This window comes from Cricetulus griseus, chromosome 4, assembly GCF_003668045.3.
Source record: "Cricetulus griseus strain 17A/GY chromosome 4, alternate assembly CriGri-PICRH-1.0, whole genome shotgun sequence".
Lineage (NCBI taxonomy): Eukaryota > Metazoa > Chordata > Mammalia > Rodentia > Cricetidae > Cricetulus > Cricetulus griseus.
This window is the reverse complement of record NC_048597.1, coordinates 58908680-58930576: the sequence shown is the minus strand read 5'-3', so window position 1 is coordinate 58930576 and position 21897 is coordinate 58908680. Positions and strand designations below refer to the sequence as shown.

Genomic DNA, 21897 nt, shown 5'->3' with positions numbered 1-21897 from the left:
GTGGTGGCAGAGAGGGACAGCTGTTTGCTTTAAGAGTTCCCACCTCCACCCTGTTTTTTGAGACAGTGTCTTTGTGCAGCCTGGGTTGCTTATACGTAGCCCAGGCATCATTTTGTTTTGTTCATCGCAGGGTTTCATTAAATCCTGGGTGTTGAACTCAATGAGTAGTAGCCCAGGTAGAGTCTGAACTTGGAGCAATCCTCTGCCTTACCTCTCTAGCGCGGGACTACGGGCTTCATTAGCTATTTTAAAAGAAGCATTTGCAGGACCAACAAATGGACTGGACAGGAAGGGGATGGGGCAAGGGGAAGACAGAGAGGACTCTGGGGCTTGAGCGACTGCATAGATGGGAACACCACTTCCTGTGATGCAGAAGAAACCCCATCTGGACAGGGAAAGCCTGAGCTCTGTGTGGACGTAGCAAAAATGAGATGCCCTGGATTGCTGTGAACAGGCATCTGGGCATCTGGGACCGGGAGTAAGCAGAGGAACAGATGCATCCTGGGAGTCTACATAGCTTGGGGTGGGTGGTGGAACTGGGGTCTGCAAGAGCACCAAGAGGAGGGAGCACTCCCCAACAGGATTGAGGCAACCCCACTCTAAGGACAAGCTAACAGTGAGTGAGTATGCCAGTGGCAAGAAAACAGGGCTGGGGCCACAGAGTCAGCACCAGAGTTCAAGGGAGTCTCAGACAGAAATGACAGAGGACTCAGCAACTGGGAAGTCACTGGTGAGCTGTCCCAGAAATCTGAGAGTAATGGGATAGAGGGTGGGTGAACTTCCTGCCATCTCCTTCCCAGCTCTCTCCCTCTTGAATACCCAGAAGATAGTCCAGAGCCCCGCAGCCCCTTCCCCAACTCTGTTTACAACTCTCTGCATTTCCATCTACTCCAGACTTAGCCCAAAGTCTCACCACCTCTTCCCAAGACTTACAGTGGCCATTGCTCACCGCCTGCTTCTAGTTACTTCTCCCTGCCTATCTGCCACCTAATAATAGCTCCGACATGCACCGGTGCCCTTGAGCTTAGACCCAAAGGCTCCCCAGCTGTCACTACCCTTAGGATGACAGCTGGAGACCACACCTGGTCCCCTATCTCCTCTCCATCTTTTACACCCATTGCATTCTGGGAGGGACCAAAATATTCTCTTTGGTATATGAATTATTTTAAATTAAAGACAAGTAAAAATCAACAGAAACAGGAGAAACTCTTTGCCACCTCATAACTGCCTAACAGTACAGTCATCCCTCGGAGTGGGGACCCCTTCCAGGGCTGCCAAGGATAGTGAAACTCAGGGTGCTCAAAGTCCCTTATGTAGGATGGTTCTGGGTTTAGAAGATCTCTGCGAGTTCAAGTCAGTCTGGTCTATGTAGCAAGTTTCAGGCTGGCTAGAGCTACCTAGTGAGCTAAGAACTGTCACAAGGAGGAAAAAAAAAAAAGAATAAAAACACAACAAAAACCAAACATAAAAACAAAACAAAATGAAGAATGACTCCAAATGAACCAAAGTCCTTAATGTAAGACCCCAAAACTCTGAAATTATTAGAGGAAAGGTGGGTAAAAATACTTTAAGATACAGGCATAGGCATGCATTTTCTGAACAGGACTCCAGTTGCTTTTGAACTGCAGTGGAAATAGTTAATCAAATAAAGAGACAGCCTATGGAAGGGGAGAGAAATCTTTGCTCATTGACATTACTTTCTGAATTATACAATAATAATATTAACAATCTATACATCTGGCATTAACATCTAGAATATACAAAGGACTGAAAAAAACTAATCAATAAGAAACCAATAGACTCAATAAATATTCTAATGAAATTTACAGTCCACAAAAGATGAAATATAAGTAATTAATAAACATACAAAAAGTGTCAACCTCACTACCCATAAGAGAAATCTTAATTAAAAAAACACACTGAGGAGCTGGAGAGATGGCTCAGCGGTTAAGAGTGCTGACTGTTCTTCCAGAGGTCCTGAGTTCAATTCCCGGCAACCACATGGTGGCTCACAACCACCTTGAATGAGATCTGGTGCCCTCTGCTGGCATGTGGGCAGAAGACTGTATACATAATAAATAAATAAAATCTTTAAAACACACACACACACACACACACACACACACACACACACACACACACACACTGAAATTGTATTTCACCCCAGTCAGAATGGCAGTCATTAAGAAAACAAACAACAGGTCTGGAGAGACCTGAGTTCAGATCCAAGCCCCCATGTCACATGACTCACTACTGCCTGTGATTCTAGCTCCAACATCCTCTTCTCATTTACACACACATGCAGAGAGAGAGAGAGAGAGAGACAGAGAGACAGAGACAGAATGAAAAAGAAAACAATAAGGAACCCTTACACATTTACTGGTGGTTAATATAAACTGTGGTGGTATCGGAGAATGGAGCTTGCCACTAGCTAACCATAGAGGTTTGGAGGTCTGTACAGACAGACAGGAAATGAGATGGCTGGGTGGAGAGAGGATATAAGGAGGGAGAAACAAGAACTCATTCTCTCTTGTCCACTGAGACATTAGGAGGTAAGGTGTGGCTGTGGCTTGCTCCTTCCTCTCTCTGATCTTTCAGCATTTTCCTCTGTATCTGACTCTGGGTTTTTATTATTTAGACCAACTAAGAAGTTCATTTACAATGGACTAGTCTCACCATTGAGAAGTCAGTATGGAGAAGACTCACAAAAGTACAAATAGGTCTAGCACATGACCCAGCTAGCACTCTTGGGTACGAACCTGAAGGACTTCTCCTAGACAGTATGTCACAGAGACCCCCCTCCCATCAGTGCTCATTGTGACCCTATGTGCAGTAGCTAAGCTATGGAACTAACCCAGGTATCCAACCATCGAAGAATAACTACAGAATAACTACAGAATAACTACAGAATACAGTGGAGCTTACATACATAATGGAATGAGCTTAAAGAAAAACACTGCCAGGTTATTTGCAGGAAAACAGAGTTGACTCCAGATAATCACACTAAGTGAATTAAATCAGTCTCAGCAGATAAATTATTACATTATTACAAGGAACCTATGTGGTTCCTTGATTTTATATCAGACACAATTATGTAAGTGTCTACGCCATGAGCATAGAAGTAAAACTGACTGTGGTGGTTTAAATAGGAATGGCCCCCCAGAGACTTATGTGTTTGAATGCTTGGCCCATTGGAAGTGGCACCATTAGGAGGTGTGGCCTTGTTGGAGGAAGTGTGTCACTGTGGGGGTGGGCTTTGAGGTCTCATAATAAACTCAGGTCTGGCCAGCAGGACCGAGACTCCTCTTGCTGCCTGTGGACCAAGATGTAAAACCCTCAGTCCCTTCTCCAGCACCATGTCTGCCTGTACACCACCGTTTCCAACCATGGACTAAACCTCGGAACTGTCAGCCACATAATTAAATGTTTCCCATAAGAGTCCTTCGCCATGGTTGCCGGGCGGTGGTGGCACACGCCTTTAATCCCAGCACTCGGGAGGCAGAGGCAGGCAGATCTCTGTGAGTTCGAGACCAGCCTGGGCTACAAGAGCTAGTTCCAGGACAGACTCCAAAGCCACAGAGAAACCCTGTCTCAAAAAACAAAAAAACAAAAAAAGAAAAAAAAAAAAGAGTCGCCATGGTCATGGTGTCTCTTCACAGCAATAGAAACCCTAACTAAGACACTGTCCAAGAAAACAAAGTGAACTAAAGAGAAAAGGGAGAAGGGAGGAAGCAGAAAGAAAAGAGCCGGGAAGCAGAGTGTGGTGTGGTGTATAATATTGACTGTCAACTTGACAGGACCTAGCGTCACCTAGGAGACCAGGCTCTTGGTAAGCATGTGAAGAGCGGATTAGGTTAGTACGAAGGTCCACCCCAAGAGTGGACATCACTAATCCCAGGGCTGGGTCCGGAAGCTGCACACAAGCACCCATCTTTCCCTGCTTCCTGCCTGAGGATACCACATGACCAGTCAACTCAAGCTGCCCACCAAGATGGACTGTCCCCTTAACTGTGAGCCCCAATCGCCCCCATCTCCCTGAAGCTGTATGTTTTGTCTCACCAAGTTCTAATACATGGGTTGGGGAACATACAGTATACATACAACATACATAAGCTTATATACAGTGTCTAGGTGTGAAAATATCCTTAGGTAATAAGGAACCATCTGTGATGAGCAGATACAATGAAAAGCATTTAAGTTAGTAGAAACTAAAATCTTAAAAAGGGACCTACTGTATACGTTTTCCTTTCTTTATAGTAATTCACATTTGGAAAGGAAACTTGTTCCCCCCTGCTAGGTAAGCTACTTCCAGACACAGCTGTTGTCTATCACCTGAGACCTTCACTGCTTAAGAAGACACACTCTTCCCTCTCCTTTCCTAACTCGCCTCCTGACCCTGCAGCCAGAGGCCTTTTTCCTGAGCCTGAGATGGCACGAAGCCTCGACCATACGGAGACTTCCTTGGACCTCATTTTTCTTTGTAAATACCCATGTAGAGGTAACTAAAAGGTTTCTGGAACTTTTCCTCCCGTGGGCTAACCCTCCGCTGCAATGCTGGAGAACACTAACTGGACCCCAGCAGCTGAAGTACCATCTCTTCCAGGAAGCCTTCCAGGGCCGCTCTCTTCCCACCATCTGGATACCCAGCTGTGACTCAGCACCACTCACCTGCTGTACAGGCTCAACGGTCAGCTCCATGTAGCGACTGACGGCTGTCATTGTCCTCAGCGGCTTGCAGTGCGACAGGCTGGTGAGAGGCACCCAATCTGAGTTCTTGGAAATGGAAACAGAGAGGTAACAAGGAGAAATTATAAAGCTAGGAGGCATGTTCTAAAAGGAAGGTCTCATTTTATTCAAGAGTCCTTAAGCCAGACATGATGGTGCATGCCTTTGATCCCGAACTCAGAGGCAGAGGCAGGAGGAGCTCTGTGAGTTCGAGGCCAGCTGGGTCTACATGGTGGGTTCTAGGCCAGCTAGGGCTACACAGTGAGATCCTGCCCCAGAAGAAGCTGCTCCCCAGGGATCTTGGTGTGCTCAGAGTCTGGGAACCACCACAGCAGGCACTGAGTACAGCCTGATTCAAAGCAGTGGTGCTGACTTAATGTGACCTTGGGAAAGCCTGCTAGAGGCCACCTTGGCTTTAGAGTAGGGACATCTGGTCTGGAGCCCTCACTTTGAGAACTTTTGCCGTCAGCAGGTGTGTCCAATCTACAGCTCGACAGTCGCACAACCACTATGAATGAATATAACCCAACCCCAGATCATGACCTCACATCAAACTCTGCTAGATTTATTTGTGTGTGTTTTTTTTGTGTTTTTTTTTTGTTTTGTTTTTTGTTTTTCGAGACAGGGTTTCTCTGTATAGCTTTGGAGCCTACCTGGCTCTCGCTCTGGAGACCAGGCTGGCCTCGAACTCATAGAGATCTGCCTGCCTCTGCCTCCTGAGTGCTGGAACTAAAGGCACGCACCACCAACGCCCAGTGGGTTTTTGTTTTTGTTTTGTAACTTAATTGTGTGATTCTCAATCATGAACTTTGTGGATGACAACAGCGGGTGACAATGTCAAAATGCTGAACATACCTACAAGGACTATGGCAGATAACCAAAGGCTTCTCCTTGTCTGTTCGGAGTCACACAGACCTCTGTACTGCCAGCTCCCTGGTGAGGCACAACTTTACCACAGTTGCTAGAGTGAAGGAAATAGTTGCCCCCCCCCAGGCCTTCCTGAAAACTCAGAGCCCAAGCAACCCACCTTGCTCTTTGTTACATACATACCAGTCCCTCTGTTTTGTCAGTTCATGCTACATTGTGGAGCCTAGAATGTTCTGTGGAACAGTTTTACTTTTTATTTTCTCACTCACCCCCTCTCTTCCTATTCTTGTCCTTTCATTAAAGGGATTCCCATCCTCCTTCATGTCCTGTTCTGTAAAAAGGACCTGAAGTGCTGAGGAGCCCAGGAGCAGGTGACACTGTTTTAGACCTCCAAAATTTGTAAAAGGGAGCTGCTTAGCTTAAACTTCCTACGAGCTTCCACAATGATGTGTAATGACAGTCTTTCGATGAGGACAAATTGCCTCCGTTAGAGTCAGTTCCGGTTACTCATAGACATCACCAGTCTGGATCAAACAAAAGTGACCAAGAGGCTGGGTGTGCCGTGCAGAGACAGCGTTTGTCTAGTGGGCAGAAGGCCCTGATCCATCCCCAACACTGCAACACTAAGGAGACAAACACTTGCCTCAGACATATTGACTCTCACTAGTGGCAAATTATCGCTGAAAATGTTGGATGTTAACACAGGCAACACTCCCCTAGGTGGGAATTCAGCAAGACCAGTCCCTCCCAGCAGGGACAGTTAAACTGCAGTGGCCTCAAATACAAATGGGTCCTTGTGATCTGTTTTCCAGAAACAGTGTCACACACATGTACAATGGCGGAAATGAGTTCAGCATACTCTGGAATTGTCTGGAGGTGATGATGACATCAAAGATGCATGGGACAGTGGGAAAGCGATTTTATGAACTAAGAGTGGAAAAGCCCACACTGTTTCAAAATTAAGGCACTAACCTAGACAGTATGTGAGTGTGTATGTCTGTCCGTAAACTACTTGAATAACACGAGTGACTATTTGACTATCCAACTACATAGCTTCAAGAATAATGCCTTGAGTCACAAAAACAAAGCAAAACAACAAAAAACCTAAAAGAATTCTTGGAACTGGGAAAATAGAGAATCTCATTGCACTCAGGATCATGTAAGCTTTGGATATAAAAAGTAGTTTTTTAAGAGACCGCGCATGGAAAGAAGCCCCTGTACCCAGTACTTCCCACCTCTGTGTACCCAGCCAGAAAACCAGACATTTTCTACCCAGAGAGACCTGGTCTTCAGTCCTGGCTTCCTGACTGTCTTCTTTCTCTGTGCACGTCAAAAGGGCTTGCGTGTCGGGGCCCTCTCTGGCTTTGGCAGCAAATCCGAAGGCTTGTCTCATCTTGCTCTTGACCACACAGGACAGAAAGATGATCTGAGACGTGGAAGTTAAGGTAGACGGAAGCGGAAGTGGAGAATGTCAGCCTCCAGGAGGTGCTCTTCACACCCTTGCTGCCCCAGCAGCCTGCCCTGGTCCCTCCCAGGAATGACGCTGTCCCAGGCGGACAGGGCACATCTTGAAGCCAGGGCCTTATCAATTTTGCTCTATCTTTCTGTTCCCCGCTAAATGCCTGTGAGACAGAATCATCGGAAAACGTCTTTCCTCGGGCGTGCCTTACAGTGGTAGCGTATATAGTGGGGGAGAACACATGTGCGCTACATGGAAACACAGGCTGTCGGCCGGGCGTTGGTGGCGCACGCCTTTAATCCCAGCACTCAGGAGGCAGAGGCAGGTGGATCTCTGTGAGTTCGAGGCCAGCCTGGTCTCCAGAGTGAGTGCCAGGATAGGCTCCAAAGCTACACAGAGAAACCCTGTCTCAAAAAACAAAAACAACAACAAAAAAAAAAAAAAAAGAAAAGAAAGAAACTAAAAAGAAAACACAGGCTGTGGACCTTATTGGAAAGGAGAGCCCAAGTGGGCCTGCACACAATGCCTGGAGTCCTCAGAAGGGAAGACATGCAGAGAAAGAGGAAGAAAGGAAGGCTGTGGAAGATGTGGTGGTAACACCTGCCACTGCAGCACTTCCAAGGCCAAAGCAGGGGGATCTGGCTTCAAGCCTAGCCTTAGCTACATACAAAGAACTTGTCTCATAAAGGAAGAACAATATAAAGCCACAGCTAAAGAGTTCTGGAGGGGGAGTTCTGGAGAGATGGCTCAGAGGTTAAGAGCACTGACTGCTCTTCTAGAGGTCCTGAGTTCAATTCCCGGCTCACAACCATCCGTTATGAGATCTGGTGCCCTCTCCTGGTGTGCAGATATACATGGAAGCAGAATGTTGTATACATAATAAATAAATAATTAAAAAAAAGATTTAAAAAAATAGTTCTGGAGGTCTCAGGTCATCAGAAGAGATGAGGGCAGCTTCTGGGGTTGCGGGATTCGGAGACAGGTGGCTTGAGAGTGACCTGCTCTGGGTAATTTACACACTCCCACCACCACTACAGCAAGGTCACCATCAGAGGTTCTCTTGCCACCAGCTCAGCTTCCCTTGCCCTTGAAAACCTCATGCAAGGTCACCTGGGTGGCAGACAGCACATCAGGTAGCACCCTTGGGGCCTGTAGCACCCCTGGGGCCCCAGGAGTCCGGTTGGGCTGCTCAGCAGCCACCAACTGAAGGCCACATTTGTCACCTTGGATCTCTGCACCAGCAGAAGAGAATTGAACAGAATGAGCCTGTGTGGCAGGCCAGCCACAGAAAGGCCTGGCAGGAGAGGAGAAAGAGACTCCTTCCCTGGGAGGGCAGGATCTCTGGAGAGATGCCTGGTAAGAAGCAGAACTGAGCCTGGAGCTGGGGCCTTTAACCCCAAGGCTCAGAGCCTTGCCACTTCCCTTGCTATTTTGGAGGACTCTGGGCAAGAAGATTGTCTTTGAACTGGGAAAGCACTTGAACCCGCTGATCACTGTGGTGGTGTCTATCTGTCTAGGTTTCAAATCACTGGACTGCTGGGCCACATGTCACCCAGCAAGACCAAAAGAGGGCATGGCAGGTGGGAGGTAGGACAAGGCCATGGTGTGCAGGCAATCCAGCCTCCCCAGCCTCTGGACCTGAGGGGATACAGCAAGGTCCAGCGAGGCTCTGCCCAGGGAAATCAGGAACCAGGGTGTGGCCTGGAGGAGGTACTCAGGCTGTCGGTCATGGGCCACAATGGCTGAGGCGTAGAGGAGGCCAGCCAGAGCTGACAGGAACCGAGTCCACAGATGGATGTAGGAGAATGGCTTCCCCCGACACTGTGTAGAGAGAAGACGGGCTGGGCAGGAGGACACTGGATCCTGAGACCCCAACTCTCAGTGGCATATGGCAAGCCCTCTACAAGAGGCCACTCAGAAAGGGCACTCCGTCTGCTAGGCATTGTTCAAGTTGCTGCCTTTGACTGGCACATTCCTACTCATCCTCAGAATCTGGCTTAATCTTAACACTGGGAAGCTTTTCCTGCTGTTTCCACCCTACGGGGCACTGGCTGTCTTCTGGACCCTGTCATACCCAGCATGTCCCTCTGACATGGAGGAATGCAAGAGTTTACACATTCAGAGAACTTCTGGGGGCAGAGCAGTGACCCACCCATTTCATCGTTCATCTCCTGCCAGTGGCTGGGAACTTGGGAATGCCAAGGAAATGAGACAGAGTGAGTTATAATAGAGCCACTGCCCAGCTTTTCCCCTGGGAGGTCAAGGGAATGAGAAATGACATTCTGAAAGTTGTGAAGCCAAGGGGACATTTGGAGAGAATGAACAATGGGGACATTGGCTCACAGAAAAGGGACATATTAGATATTTATGTAAGGAGTCTTCATAGGCATAAAGATACTTTAGAGCCAGTGGCTCAGCAGGTAAAGACACCTGCTGTTGACAACTTAGGTTGGATCACTGGAACCCACACTGTAGGAAAAAAGAAGTGACTCCAGCAAGTTGTCCCCTGATCATAACACTTGAGTATACAGGTGCCAGATTGCCAATACCCCCATAAATAAATATTCAAAAAGTCACTTTATATACATTTATACATGCATACACAAGACTACATACTAAACTGCAAATACATTTAAGTTTACATATATACAAGTATAAAATATGTATAATCTGGTTGGCTTTTTAGGGGACAGTATTTAGAAAGACTTAGGTGTTAGCTAAGGAATGGAACAAATTTCAGGAGAAACGTGTATTTTGGCTGATTTTTTTTCTCATAGTTTTAAATCCCTGAAGAATGCTCAGATGGGCTGGAATGTAGCTCAAGGGTAGAGTGATTGCCTAGTGCATGTGAGGCCCTGGGTTAACAGCTCAGTGCTGCACAAACAAAAGACTGCCAGGAACACCACATATGCCCTGTAGCTCAGCTAGTTTTATCCCCAGCCTCTCTTCTGGCTGCCACCTGCAGAAGACCAGTGAGGAGAGAGACCTGACTATGGAGTGCCTGGATGTGAGGGTACCTGGGTCTGGTCCTTGGCCCCCAGCCTGAGGGAAATGATATTTTTTTCCACGGTTCCTTCCCACAACCCTGGAAGCTTCTCAGAGCCATTAAGGGCCTGTGAGTTCGCCAGCCTGACTACCCTGCTGCAGGTCCTACAGAACTGGAACAGGTAGTCATGATACTGCCCTTGTTCCCTGGAAGGTCTCCCAGACATGTGATGCCTGCTTCCTGGAGACTCCCCCACAGGCTGCTGCAGCCAGCCTGGGAATTTCTGGAGGACTCCAGGACATCAAGACCCAGGCAGCACAGCTGGGTTCTTTATGCATAGTCACAGCCACCTGCCTCCTGTCCTGAACCTGCTACTAAAGTGTGGTGCTCCTGGGAAAGTGGCTCTCTTCAGGCTAAATGACAGGCCCATTACACTTTCAGGTGTCAGGGCTGGTGCTCGTCCTGCCACCGATTCAGGAGCACTAGAGCAGAATCTTCCACAGAGAAAACCTGGCAGGGTGGATTCTACACCAGTCCCGGAGCTGGCTCAGGCACTGTCCTGTGTGATGGCTTTTCCATGTCCCCTCTCATGTCCAGGCAGCCCTTCCTCGGCTTCTGCCTCCCTCAGTTCTGCTCGTCCTTGTGAACCACTATGAAAGACCACCTGCAGTTGGGTGCTGTAATGGTTTCTACCCTCACTTCCTGACAGCACGAGGGCCTTCTCTCCTGCTTCCCAAGCAAACACTGTTTCCACTATTTGGAGAGCAGGGAAATCTCACTGTACCATCTGAGTCTTCCATGAGATTGAGAACTCCCCCAAAACAAATCCCGTTTGGCCTCAACAAGGCCAGACATTTGGAAATATCTGCCAATAAGCCCCTGGGTTACTAACTGTGTGGATTTCCATGCCTTTCTTGTTCTCTTGTGATACTCTAATTTGTTCCACCCCTGTGACCTTTTTCTGCTCTATTTTCCTTGGCTACAGGAAGTAGGGAGAAGCAACTCAGACTTCTGGGAAGGTTCCTGTAGGTCTCAGGTCTCCATTGTTCAGTCATGGCCCTTCAGACACACACTCTGCACACACACACACACACACACACACACACACACACACACAGAAAGAGAGAGAGAGTAAGAGAGAGAGAGAGAGAGAGAGAGAGAGAGAGAGTAAGAGAGAGAGAGAGATCTCACTGCTGTTGTATACTGGCTCCCCACACAGGGACATCACACCCCCAGGGTCTCCTGAGCCCCAAGAATGGTCACATGACCCAAACCCCCAGCCCCACCCAAGTCTCACGATTTTGGAGAATGGAGGGATCCGGGATGCCCAGGAACCAATGGCAGCGATGCCACCCAGCAGGTAGCCAAAGACTTCCAGGTTTTCCTGCAAAAATGGATGTGTAGAGACTGTGCTTATGCCCCAAGGAACAACAAACCTGATAGGATGTCTCTGCTTTTAGAAGGCTACTCCTTCTAGTAGCAAGAGCTCTCACCCTCTCCCAGGGCACCAAGTAGATACACAAGGAGGGAAGTGATCTGTACCAGCCCATATCTTTATATATTCCTATATTCAACCTTACCTGCAGCAGGCTTCCCAGAAGCTTCCTCTGTGGCCCTCGGACTGGGACTGAAGCCTTGGGGACAGCAGCCCAGATTGCCCAGCCTGGACCCAGGCACAGCGGCAGAGCCAGGGCAAACACACTGGCTCTCAGATGCCTTCTTCTCCTCTCCCTGCTGCCCCGACCTGTGGGGAAACACCAGAGCCCCCATGATGCTCCCGGATGATGGAATTCACCAGACGCCTGGCGTGGGAGAAACTGGTGTAGGCTCTAGCCTTGCTCCCATGTCTTGCTATGGCAGTTTCGGACCCCCTTCAAAGCCCTGGGGTCAAGTTTCTCTTCCAGAAACAGCCTCCACCCCCAGTGGCTACTGTTTGTCTTCCTCGGAAGGAATCTTTTAATGCTAGTATCTGTGTAGACAGTAGCACCTCTCCTAGATTCGTATTCCCAATGACCATGTTCCAACCATTTCTGTCACTGGCACAGATAAGTCAGTGACTGTGTGTCAAGCCACCTACTCTGTGAGCAGGAGAAACAAGAATGAGAGAGGACATTCCTGCAGGTTTCCTTAGAACATGGGACATAATACACTCTTATGAGCACTTTAGAGAATATTTTTTATTTGAGCTACATGGACTGGGTTGAGAGCATGTTACATGACCCACTGACGTGACCATCCTGCCTTTGGACAAGAGTCTAAGAACACTGCTGTCTTCTCAGGAACCCCCCGTCTTATGTACTCAGGGCCATTCACCCCATCTTGGTCCCTCCAGCTCTGCTCATGCCAAGGTCACCCATGCTTGCTTCTGCCATCCATTTCCAGAAATTGAGTAGCTTGACTTGGTCAGCCAGACTTGCACACTGTCCCCTGAAGCGACACACCATCATTGCTCCTGGCCTTGGCCCATTGTGGTCTGCTTGCCTGTGCCACCAGTCCTGGTGTCACATGCTTTCCTATCTCTGAATCTCGTCTCTCCCTGTGACTCTGTCCCCTAAGCGCCAGCTATAGTAATTGTTTAGGGCCCCATCTTTCTCTTGTGGCTGAGGTCAGGGACTTCATTCCTTTGTCTGGCTCAGGATGTGATAAGGAATAGGTATGGAGCGGATGGATGGATGGAAGAAGGAAGGCAGAGGGATGGCCGCATGGGCACACTCACCAGACTTTGACTTGGATTTGGAACCACAGACTGGGAAGAGGATGGACACAAAGTTCACAAAGTCAACAACTGCTAGGTAGGCTCCAGTGAACACCTGGAAGCAAAGGGAGACAGAGTCTGGGTGATCCAGCACCATCCCCCAGGAACCACAGCACTGCCACCCTGGATACCCTCCACCACGTGGGCTACACTGGGCAGCATGTCCGTGGCATGGGTAGCTTTTGCTGTGGGGCTATATCCTAGACATAGAAGCTCTCTGAGCCTCAGTTTCCCCATCTGTAAAACCAGCACCCAATCAGGTCTCCTACAATGACTGCCATGTAGATTTCTGGAGACAATTATTTGGACCGGGACCTAGAGGGAGTCAACAGTACCAGAGACAAGAACATCATCACTGAGAAGAGTGTACATTGTGGCTTTGGAATCCTGGCCCTGGTATGTATTAGAGGGTGGGCTTTCAGAGGCTTCACTGCCCCTCGGTTTCCACATCCATAGCAGAAGAATGACGACAGGACCCACATCACAGGTCAGCTTCAGGGGCAAATGAGTTAATGCACGAGGAGACCTTAGCGCCAAGGGTGCAGTTAAATATTTAACAAACTCCAGCCAGTCATCCCTATTGGCCATGAACAGAGCCTCACTGTGTCCCACAGGCCAGTGGGAAAGGGAGTCAACTCCAAAGCCAGCATGGCACTGTTCTCAACAGTTCAAACCTTGGAATCAGTGTTCTGACCACTAGGCTGCCCTTCTTTATCTCTGCCTAGGTGGCCACAAAGGTAAAATCATGAGTTCCTTGCAGTAGGGCTCAAAAAACATTCCTTGGGAAATGTGCTTCGGACCAGAACCCTTTATTTGAGGGCCTACACTTTGGGGGAACTAGAAACTCCTTTTCCCTGAGCCAAATCCCACATCATCACCAGGAGAAGGACTCGGCAGCCACTGCCAAGTCTCAGCCCTGCAAACTGTAATGATAATGACTGTCTGTTGAGCATCTACTGTGAGCTGTGTACAGTGGCAACACAGCGGTAAGTCCCTGTTCTTTGGATGATGGTAACTCATTGTGGTGGCTTGAATGAGAGCGGCCCCCACAGGCTCATATGTTTGAATCCTTGGTCCCTGGTTGGTGGAACTGTCTGGGAAGGATTAGGAGGTGTGGCCTTGTTGGAAGAGGTGTGTCACTGGGGGTGGGTGGGTCTTGAGGTTTCGAAAGCCCTTCCCAGTGTCCCTGCCTCCTACCTGCAGCTCAAGCTGTTCCTACCACCATGCCTTTGCTCTGCTATCATGAACTCCAACCCTTTAAAACCATAAGCCCCATTCAATGCTTTCTTTTATATGTTGCCTTGGTATGGTGTTTCATCACAGCAACTGGAAACTAAGACACAGTAAACTAAGAAAGGTAAACTAAGAGACAGCAGGAGAAGGGAGCTTGGAGCACTTGTGGAAGAGATGTGCTACAGTTTCAAACTGGGGGGGCCTTTTTTTTTATGTGTACAGGCACACTAGAAGAAGCAGCCATGGGATCCACCGGAGCTGGAGTTCACACAGGTATAAGTTACCTGACATAGGTAGTGGGAACCAAACTCTAGTCCTCTGAAAGAGCAGTGTGTGCTCTTACCCACTGGGACATCGCTGTCACCCCACAAAGCTTAAGAAGGTGACTCTAGAGGTGATGATGAACCGTGTGGACACGGAGAGAAAGAGCACTTGAGAAGACAGAAAGGACAAGGCCCTGAGAGGAAACTGCTGGGCAGGCTGAGGGAAAACACAGATGTTAGCAAGGCTGCCACAGAGAAACAGAAGCCACGCTTGTTCTGGACATACCTGGATGGTGAGCTGTCTGGCTAGGATCGCCCCCACTGTGTCACACAGACTGGTCAGGAGGCAGAAGGTAGCACACAGTGTCGACTGGTCCTGACCACATTTTTTTGTGCATCGGAGGTAGAGAGTCCTGGGGAGACGGGGGTACAAACAGAACACAGGGGCTCTGAGTTGGAAGCGAGGCCGGAGACAGCACCAAGAAAAGGCAGCTGTGAGCTATATTCTATGAAGCATCGTCTCTCTAGCCCCCAGGTGGAGCATGTTTCTGGATTTAGTCTACAGATGGGGAAGAAAAGACAAAAAGAACCACGAGGCCATGGCATGAACTGGAGCTCTCCTTGTAGAGATACCATCCTCTTCTACAAAAGGGGGGACCAACTGGGCAAGGGGCGTGTAGCTCAGATTCTTCCAAGCATTTCCATGTTGTAAAACACCTGTGATTCTAGCACTTGGGAAGCAGAGGCAGGGGATTTTGAGTTTGAGGCCAGTTTGCACTATATACTTAGTAGGTCCTATCTTTAAAAAAAGATAAGGGCCTTCTCCAAATCTGGCTGGGTCAACGTACCCGCCCCTCTCCTTCACAGGCTAGCTGTTGGTTTTTATTTCCTGAAAGGGAAACAAGTTCTAGAAATCACCCCCCTTCACACACACACACACACCACAGCTAACTGTAGCAATAATTGCCTAAATTTAAGAGGCAATTTGTTTCTTTGAAATTAGAGTGAAATCTATCCAATCCATCTGTGCAGTGGGTGGCAGACTCTGCCAGTTGAGCAATTTGTGCATATTCATAATGCAGGGAAAACAAAACGAGCGGCAGCATGGTGCTCGAGGCCCCTCTCCCTAGCTCTCCAAACTGCTGGGCTTTCTCCCCCTAGCCCTCACCCCACCTGGGCCATACAAAGGGCAGGGCAGACTAGCAGAGGCCAGAAGCCTCTGGCAATATCACCAATCCCATCTCCACCACACTGAATTTCAGATGTCTCCCTGCTGGTTTGTATAGGGGAATGGGCTGGGAGTGGCTCCAGCTTTATCCACTCAGACAGGGTGGTTGTCTTTCACTCCATTGATTCGGTTCTGAGCATCGGTCCGCAGGACCATAGTTACAGAAGGAAGACAGTTAGCCAACACCCTAAACATTTTTGGTCTGCCAGCCCCAAGTCTGGAGCTCAGTGTTATCATTAGCTATACATCTAAGCTCCGGGCTATAAAAACCATTCCAAGGTCAAGCAGTGAAGAGTCAAGTAAGAGATTTGGACCCAAATTAGCAATACTTTATTTCAACCTTTGCATTTGAGAGAGAACCTCCAGCCTAGGGTGCCGAAGCAAGAAGTGACAGGCCTCTGGCTGTATGCTAGGGGCTTTGCCCTATGCCCTGTTGCTCTCAGGCATGTCCTCCAAGCTCTCAGGGGCCAGGATTCCTGGACTGACCTTAACCTTGCCCACACACTACACCATGGAAGATACATTCTCTGCAGACAGACACAGGGAGAGGGGTTCACGGGTGGTGGAGTCCTGAGAACAGAGGACCATGTCTAGCCGAATGCCTTGTTCTCAAGCCTGTATAGCTAGGCATTCTCTTGGACCCAGGGGCGAGCATGCTTAACAGTGTTGTGGCATAGGGTGGCTGAGGAACAAAGGAGACGATGCTGTGTCAAAGGAGAGGGCGCAGCAGAGCCCTCTTACTTTGCACCCTCTGACACCGAGAGCCCAATCCCTGAAGCCTGCCTGTGTGACAGGCAGGGTCATTAACCACTCAGTAAGCAGGCTCCTCATCCGAACCTACTATAGGGACTGGGGCAGGCAAGGACCAAGAGCGTGAAGAAATGCACCCCGGGCCCAGAGTGTTATTCCCAGACTCCAGTCACTAGGCCATGGACTGCAGACTCTCTGAACCACCACGGAAAGTCTGAGGGTTATCCCCTGGGCACTAAGGTGAACCGGTTACCGCAGTGGCAATAGAGGGACGACGCACGCTCCCCCCTCCTGACTCGATATACTTGGTGGCACCACCCTGGAAACTGCCTCTGGATTTCTGTGCATGGGACAGCGTGACTGAAGACCTTGAGGCTTCACTCTCAGAACCCAGGCGACAGGGACTACCTGGCCAAACCTCTGCAAGGTAGACAAAAGCCAAAACTGTGGCCAGAGTCGGACCACCACTGTCACACCTCCTCCCAACTTTGGATAAATTAAAACTAGAAAACATCAGGGACTTACTAGGGTCCCTAGGGCGGGTGGCAGATCCAGAGCGGTAACGGTGTTTAGTGAGCACTTACTAAGTCCTTTGCCTGCTGTGCCTCATTTAATCCTCACATTCATTTTATGAGGCATATCCTCATTCACAGGAGGCCCAAAGGCTCACACCTTGCCCTTGCTCCCCGCCAGCCAGCAAGGAAAGGCTGACAATAGAAGCCAATCCAAGCCGCATCCACTGCACCACCCAGCCTCCTGCCTCTGGCTCACAGCCCAGCTTCCCCGTGCTCGGAATCCAGAAGGGACTCCACTTGAGTCTATAGAGCAATGTCAGATCTGACCTCGGGCTTGAGCTGCCTCCTGAACGCCCCCTTTGCTCCCCTTGCCCTAGGTTTCCTAGAGGAGCTGAGGCGAGTGGCGCCCAGTCTCTCCCGCGGGTGGCCCGCCACCCCTCGCGCGGGTCCCGGCCCCATTACAGCGCGTGGGCGGCGATCCAGCAGCAGGCAGAGCAGATCCACAGGCCGAAGGAGATGCAGACACGGCGGTGGGCGAAGCAGCGGTCCAGGTAGTCCCAGTTCCAGAGCGGGGACGCGGTGCCAGCTCCCTCCTCCATGGCCCGGGCGAGCCTCCCGCCGACCCCGGGGAAAGTTCCCGGACCGCGCGGCTCCCCAGCCTCGCCTATTGTCGGAGTCTGCGGGGCTCGGGCCGCCCCCTAGCGGTGGAGGCGCGCGCAGCCGCCGCACAAAGGAGGGCTCCGCCAGCACCCGGTCCCAAAGCAGGGTCATCCCGGTTGCCAAGCCAGACAATACTCTGGCGCTGCCAAGCCCTCCTTAGCGGTGGTGGCGGCATGACTCCGAGGCTCGAGGTCACTGGTTAAAAAGGTGTACCACAGAAGGGTGGGTGGGGGACCGAGGGCGCACAGATCGCCTCTGCTTCCTCTTTTCACTCTGCTGAAGCTGTCAAGGGCACGCCTTGTGCCACCCAATCTCCCTGGATCCAGCCAGGGAAGGGTTAATTTTGGAACGTGCCGCTCCCATCCAGCCACAGTGCCACACAATTAGGTAAAAGAATGCTTTTCTTTAAAGTGAACCATTAGAATATTTTCAAAGTGTCTTTACTGGTTTCCGTAAACTTGTCTAAAGCACGGCACGACTGTCGCTCCACTGCTCATTTTCTTGTGAGCAGGGTTTTTGCTTCGCGGCCCCGGCCAGCCGGGAGTTCGCCCTCCAACTCAAAGATCTCCTGCTTCAGTCTCCCTGGTGTTGGGATTACAGCACGGTCCCAGTGATGACCACTGCTAGGACGAAATGAGATGTCGCTGTGGTCTGAACATTTGTGTCCCCTCCAGTTCCGGATATATTGAAACTTAATGCCTTTAATCCCAGCACTCGAGATGCAGAGGCAGGCGGATCTCTGAATTCGAGGTCAGCCTCGTTCCAGGGCAGTCAGGACTAGACGGAGAAATCCTGTCTGATGCTGGCCTGTGGGCGCTCCATCCTCAGCGCTCTGGGGAAACCAGAGATCCTCCATTCACTGTCTTTCTAAACTTGGAGCCCTCCTCATGTCACCATCACCCCTGCATCAAGGCAGGGAAGCCTTATGCTCTCAGTTCCATATACTCACACTTTACTGTTTTTGTTTCTGCTATGGAGACAGGATCTTATGTAGTACAGGTTAGCCTCCATTTGTTAAATAGCCGAGGATGACCTTGAACTTTTGATCTTTCTTTCTCCACTTCCCAAGTGCTGGGATTACAGGCCTGCCTGAGACACCACATCCAGTTCTACATCCGTTTTCCTCTGTATTATAGCTTTCCTTTAGGCTTAGCATACCTCCCCCCACACCAAGGAGGGCCAAATGAATTATTTTAGTTAGTCACCCTGAGATGTGTGGTTGATAGAACTGTAATCCTAGCACTCAGGAGGCTGAGGCAGGAGGATCAAAGTCCCACGCCAGTCTGGGCTCTATAGTGAAACTCTGTCAGAGGGGAGTAGGAAAAAAGAAGGCACACAAGACCAGTGAGATGGCTCCCTGGGTCAAAGTGTTTGCTGCCAAGCCTGAAGACCTGAGTTCAATCCCTGGGACCCATCTGATGGGAGGCGTGAACTGACTGTGGTTTGAATAGGAATGGCCCCCATAGACTCATGAGTTGAATAGGGAGTGGCATTATTAGGAGGTGTGACCTTGTTGGAGGAAGTGTGTCCCTGTGGGGGTGGGCTTTGAGGTCTAACATGCTTGAACTACACCTCGTGTACAACAGTCCTCTGAGTCACTTGAATGTGTTCACACGTGAACTCATAAACACACACACACACAGAGAGAGAGAGAGAGATAGAGAGAGACAGAGACAGCAGAGACAGAGAGACAGAGAGAGAGACAGAGAGAGAGAGAGAGAGACAGAGAGAGAGAGAGAGAGAGAGAGAGAGGGAGGGAGGGAGGGAGAGAGAGAGCGCTGTCAGCGAATGGCTGTGGACCTGACATCTTAGACTGGAATTTACCCTCTGCTCCTTGGAGCACTTGTAACGTGTTCCTACTTAAAAGTGAGGCAATGGCTGGGCATTGGTGGTGCACGCCTTTAATCCCAGCACTTAGGAGGCAGGGGCAGGCGGATCTCTGTAAGTTCAAGGCCAGCCTGGTCTACAGAATGATTTCCGGGACAGCTAGAACTGTTCCACAGAAAAACCCTGTCTCAAAAAACAAAAAACAAAAGTGAGCGGATGGTGACACCTGCCTTAACGTTCTTGTGACACTAGAACTCCTTCGGTTCAAGCAGTGACACATGCCAGTCGTGAAAGCTAATCTGCTTATTGTCATCCTAAGGAAGCTGGGTTCAAAGACAATGAAGAAAACTGTCAGCTGATGGCAGAGAGACCATGGCTCAGCTCTTGGTCCCTTCCCCTTCCCCGCTACCTTGGGCTACCCCTGTTCCTGCATTTCCTACGTGTTCATCTCTTGTCAAACCTCCCTTCCAAGCACAATTTTAATTGTTTTTTTTTTGAGCCAGGTTCTCACTATGTAGGCCAGGCTAATGTAGAACTCGCTATGTATATCAGGCTAGTCTTGAGCTCACAGAGATCTGTCTGTCTCTGCCTCCCCAATGCTGGGATTTAAGATGCACACCCAAGCTTACTTTTAGTTTGTTTTTTGAGACAAGGTCTTATTACATAGCCCAGGTGACTCGGTGCTCAGTGTAGAGTGCCCTCTGATTCAGACACCATCCTGCTTCAGTGACTGTCCTGTTTCAGCACTGGGACTGTAGGTGTGGACACCACACGGGGCTCTCCAATGTGGTAGGACTCAGCTCTGTGAGTGGGTTTGTAATTACTACTCATCTCTGTTGCACAGACTTTCTGTTTCTTCCCAATTCAACCTTAGGAGGTTGCAGTTGTGTGGTTTGTTTCATTCCTCTGGGTTATCGACCTCACATTCTTTAGACTCACGTGCTCAGCTATCTACTTGTTCTTTCCAGTTGTGTCTAATTGAACCAGTCACAGACAAACTCTTGCTTTTCTCTCCCACAGCTCCAGTCCGCACTTGGTGTCAACTGAGGTAAAAACACCACAGTGGCAGAAGACAGGCCACCCATCTCATGCTTGTGGCTGGGGGGTGGGGAGGTGGGGTGTCCCAGCACCAGCCCTGTAAAGGCCCTCTTAGAAACGAGGAGGAAATGGCTTTCTGAGAAAGATAAATGGCGGAGGTCTAGGGGCTCAGGGGGGCGATGAGACAGTGACAGCTTGCAGCCAGGAGCGGTCTGTGCCTGAGGAGAACATGTCTGGCTGTTTAGAAGCAGCCTAACCTCATCCCTCCCTGGGAGCTCCTCACATACTCCTGGCTTCCTTTTCCAGGCCACTTAAGAGTCCTGCAGCAGCCCAGGGCTTTAGACCTTGCTTTTGGGCCACAGTTTGGACTCTGCTAGAAAGAAAGCTTAACAAGAGCCTGCACCTCTTGTTCTCCTGGGCAGTGGGCCACCTCGCTTCTCCCAGGCATTTCCTGCTGGCAGTGGCAGTGCGGCCTCAGGCATTGTCCTGCAGAGAAGGAAGGGCTGAGCCTGGGCCTCCTGCAGCAGCTTTCCTTTTGGCGAGGGCCCAGGGCTGAGGCACTGGGTTTCCTGTCACTCTCTAACAAAGTGCAGCCGGGAGAGGAAGGGCTGTGGCTGTGAACAGCCTTCTGTGACCAGTCGGGGTCAAAACAAAACACCCAACACAGGTGTCTTACCTGCTAGAGAGACATGGGCACCGAAGGGCAGAAGCATTCAGAAGCAATGCACCCCCATTCTTTCCATGTTGTCATTTTCTAGAGTCAGGGACTTGAGCTTGTGATATTTCTGCCACAAGTTCCCACGTGCTGGGATTTTGGATGTGCGGCCACCACACCAGACTTTCTGGTGTAATCCTGTCTGCTTTTAAAGATGTTTCCTGAGTTCTTCTGGTAGTTTATATATCCTTTTAATCCCCTCTCTCTTTTTGGACAAAGTCTAATCTTCAGGAAAGGCAAAGGGATGCCAGCTGGCATCGACAGCTGTTAATATTTCGCCACATTTGCATCCCCCCAACACACCTGAAATTTTCATGACACCTCAGCTTGTGGTGTCTCCAAAGACACACCCTTTCTTTCTTTTTTGAATATTCTATGGATTCAAAACTCCCCCAGCCCCTCTCTCTTCTTTTAAAGGTTCAGTTTGAACAAACCCCTGTAGTTTAAGCATGTGGGAGGCCGAGGCAAGGCCATCCATCACCGTAAGTTTGAGGCCATCCTGGGCTACACAGCGCTCTAGCCACTTCCATTCCACACATGTGGCAATGTGTGGTTGTCCCCACATGTCTCAGCCCCAAGCCACAGTAGCCATGAGGTTGGGCCTGAGTGGGGGAGCATGGACTTGGAAATTCCTAGTGAAGGAACCAGCTTCCCTTTTGGCAGCCATAATGGCCGAACACGTGTTTCTATGACCTTGTCCTAGAAACTAGAAAGTCAGATGCCTGTCTCGTGACAAGGAACCAATCAGAAGTTAGCTGGTGGCACTATGCTTTATGGCTCTGGGTGTGCTTTACGGACAAGCGCACAGCAATGACATAGGTAGAGAGCATAGCAACCACCCTGGGAGGGCCTATGAGCCATAACAACCAGTTGACC

General features: G+C 49.7%; 1 protein-coding gene across 4 annotated transcripts in view; it reads right to left on the bottom strand.

Moving 5' to 3' along the window:
- Positions 1-17467, bottom strand: part of Tmem44 (transmembrane protein 44) — a 30945-nt gene extending 13478 nt beyond the window's left edge. The window contains exons 1-8 of one of the 4 annotated variants that reach the window (XM_027412896.2): positions 17244-17467; positions 14575-14701; positions 12754-12847; positions 11618-11781; positions 11335-11421; positions 8702-8872; positions 6875-7018; positions 4669-4773 (exon numbers count right to left, since the gene is read on the bottom strand). In XM_027412896.2, coding sequence (XP_027268697.1) covers positions 4669-4773; positions 6875-7018; positions 8702-8872; positions 11335-11421; positions 11618-11781; positions 12754-12847; positions 14575-14701; positions 17244-17380 — 1029 coding nt within the window. In that variant the 5' untranslated portion in view covers positions 17381-17467. The remainder of the gene's footprint in view (positions 1-4668; positions 4774-6874; positions 7019-8701; positions 8873-11334; positions 11422-11617; positions 11782-12753; positions 12848-14574; positions 14702-17243) is intronic. The other 3 variants (XM_027412897.2, XM_027412895.2, XM_027412898.2) reach the window with 3 other exon arrangements.
- Between the last annotated feature and the right edge of the window lie 4430 nt (positions 17468-21897).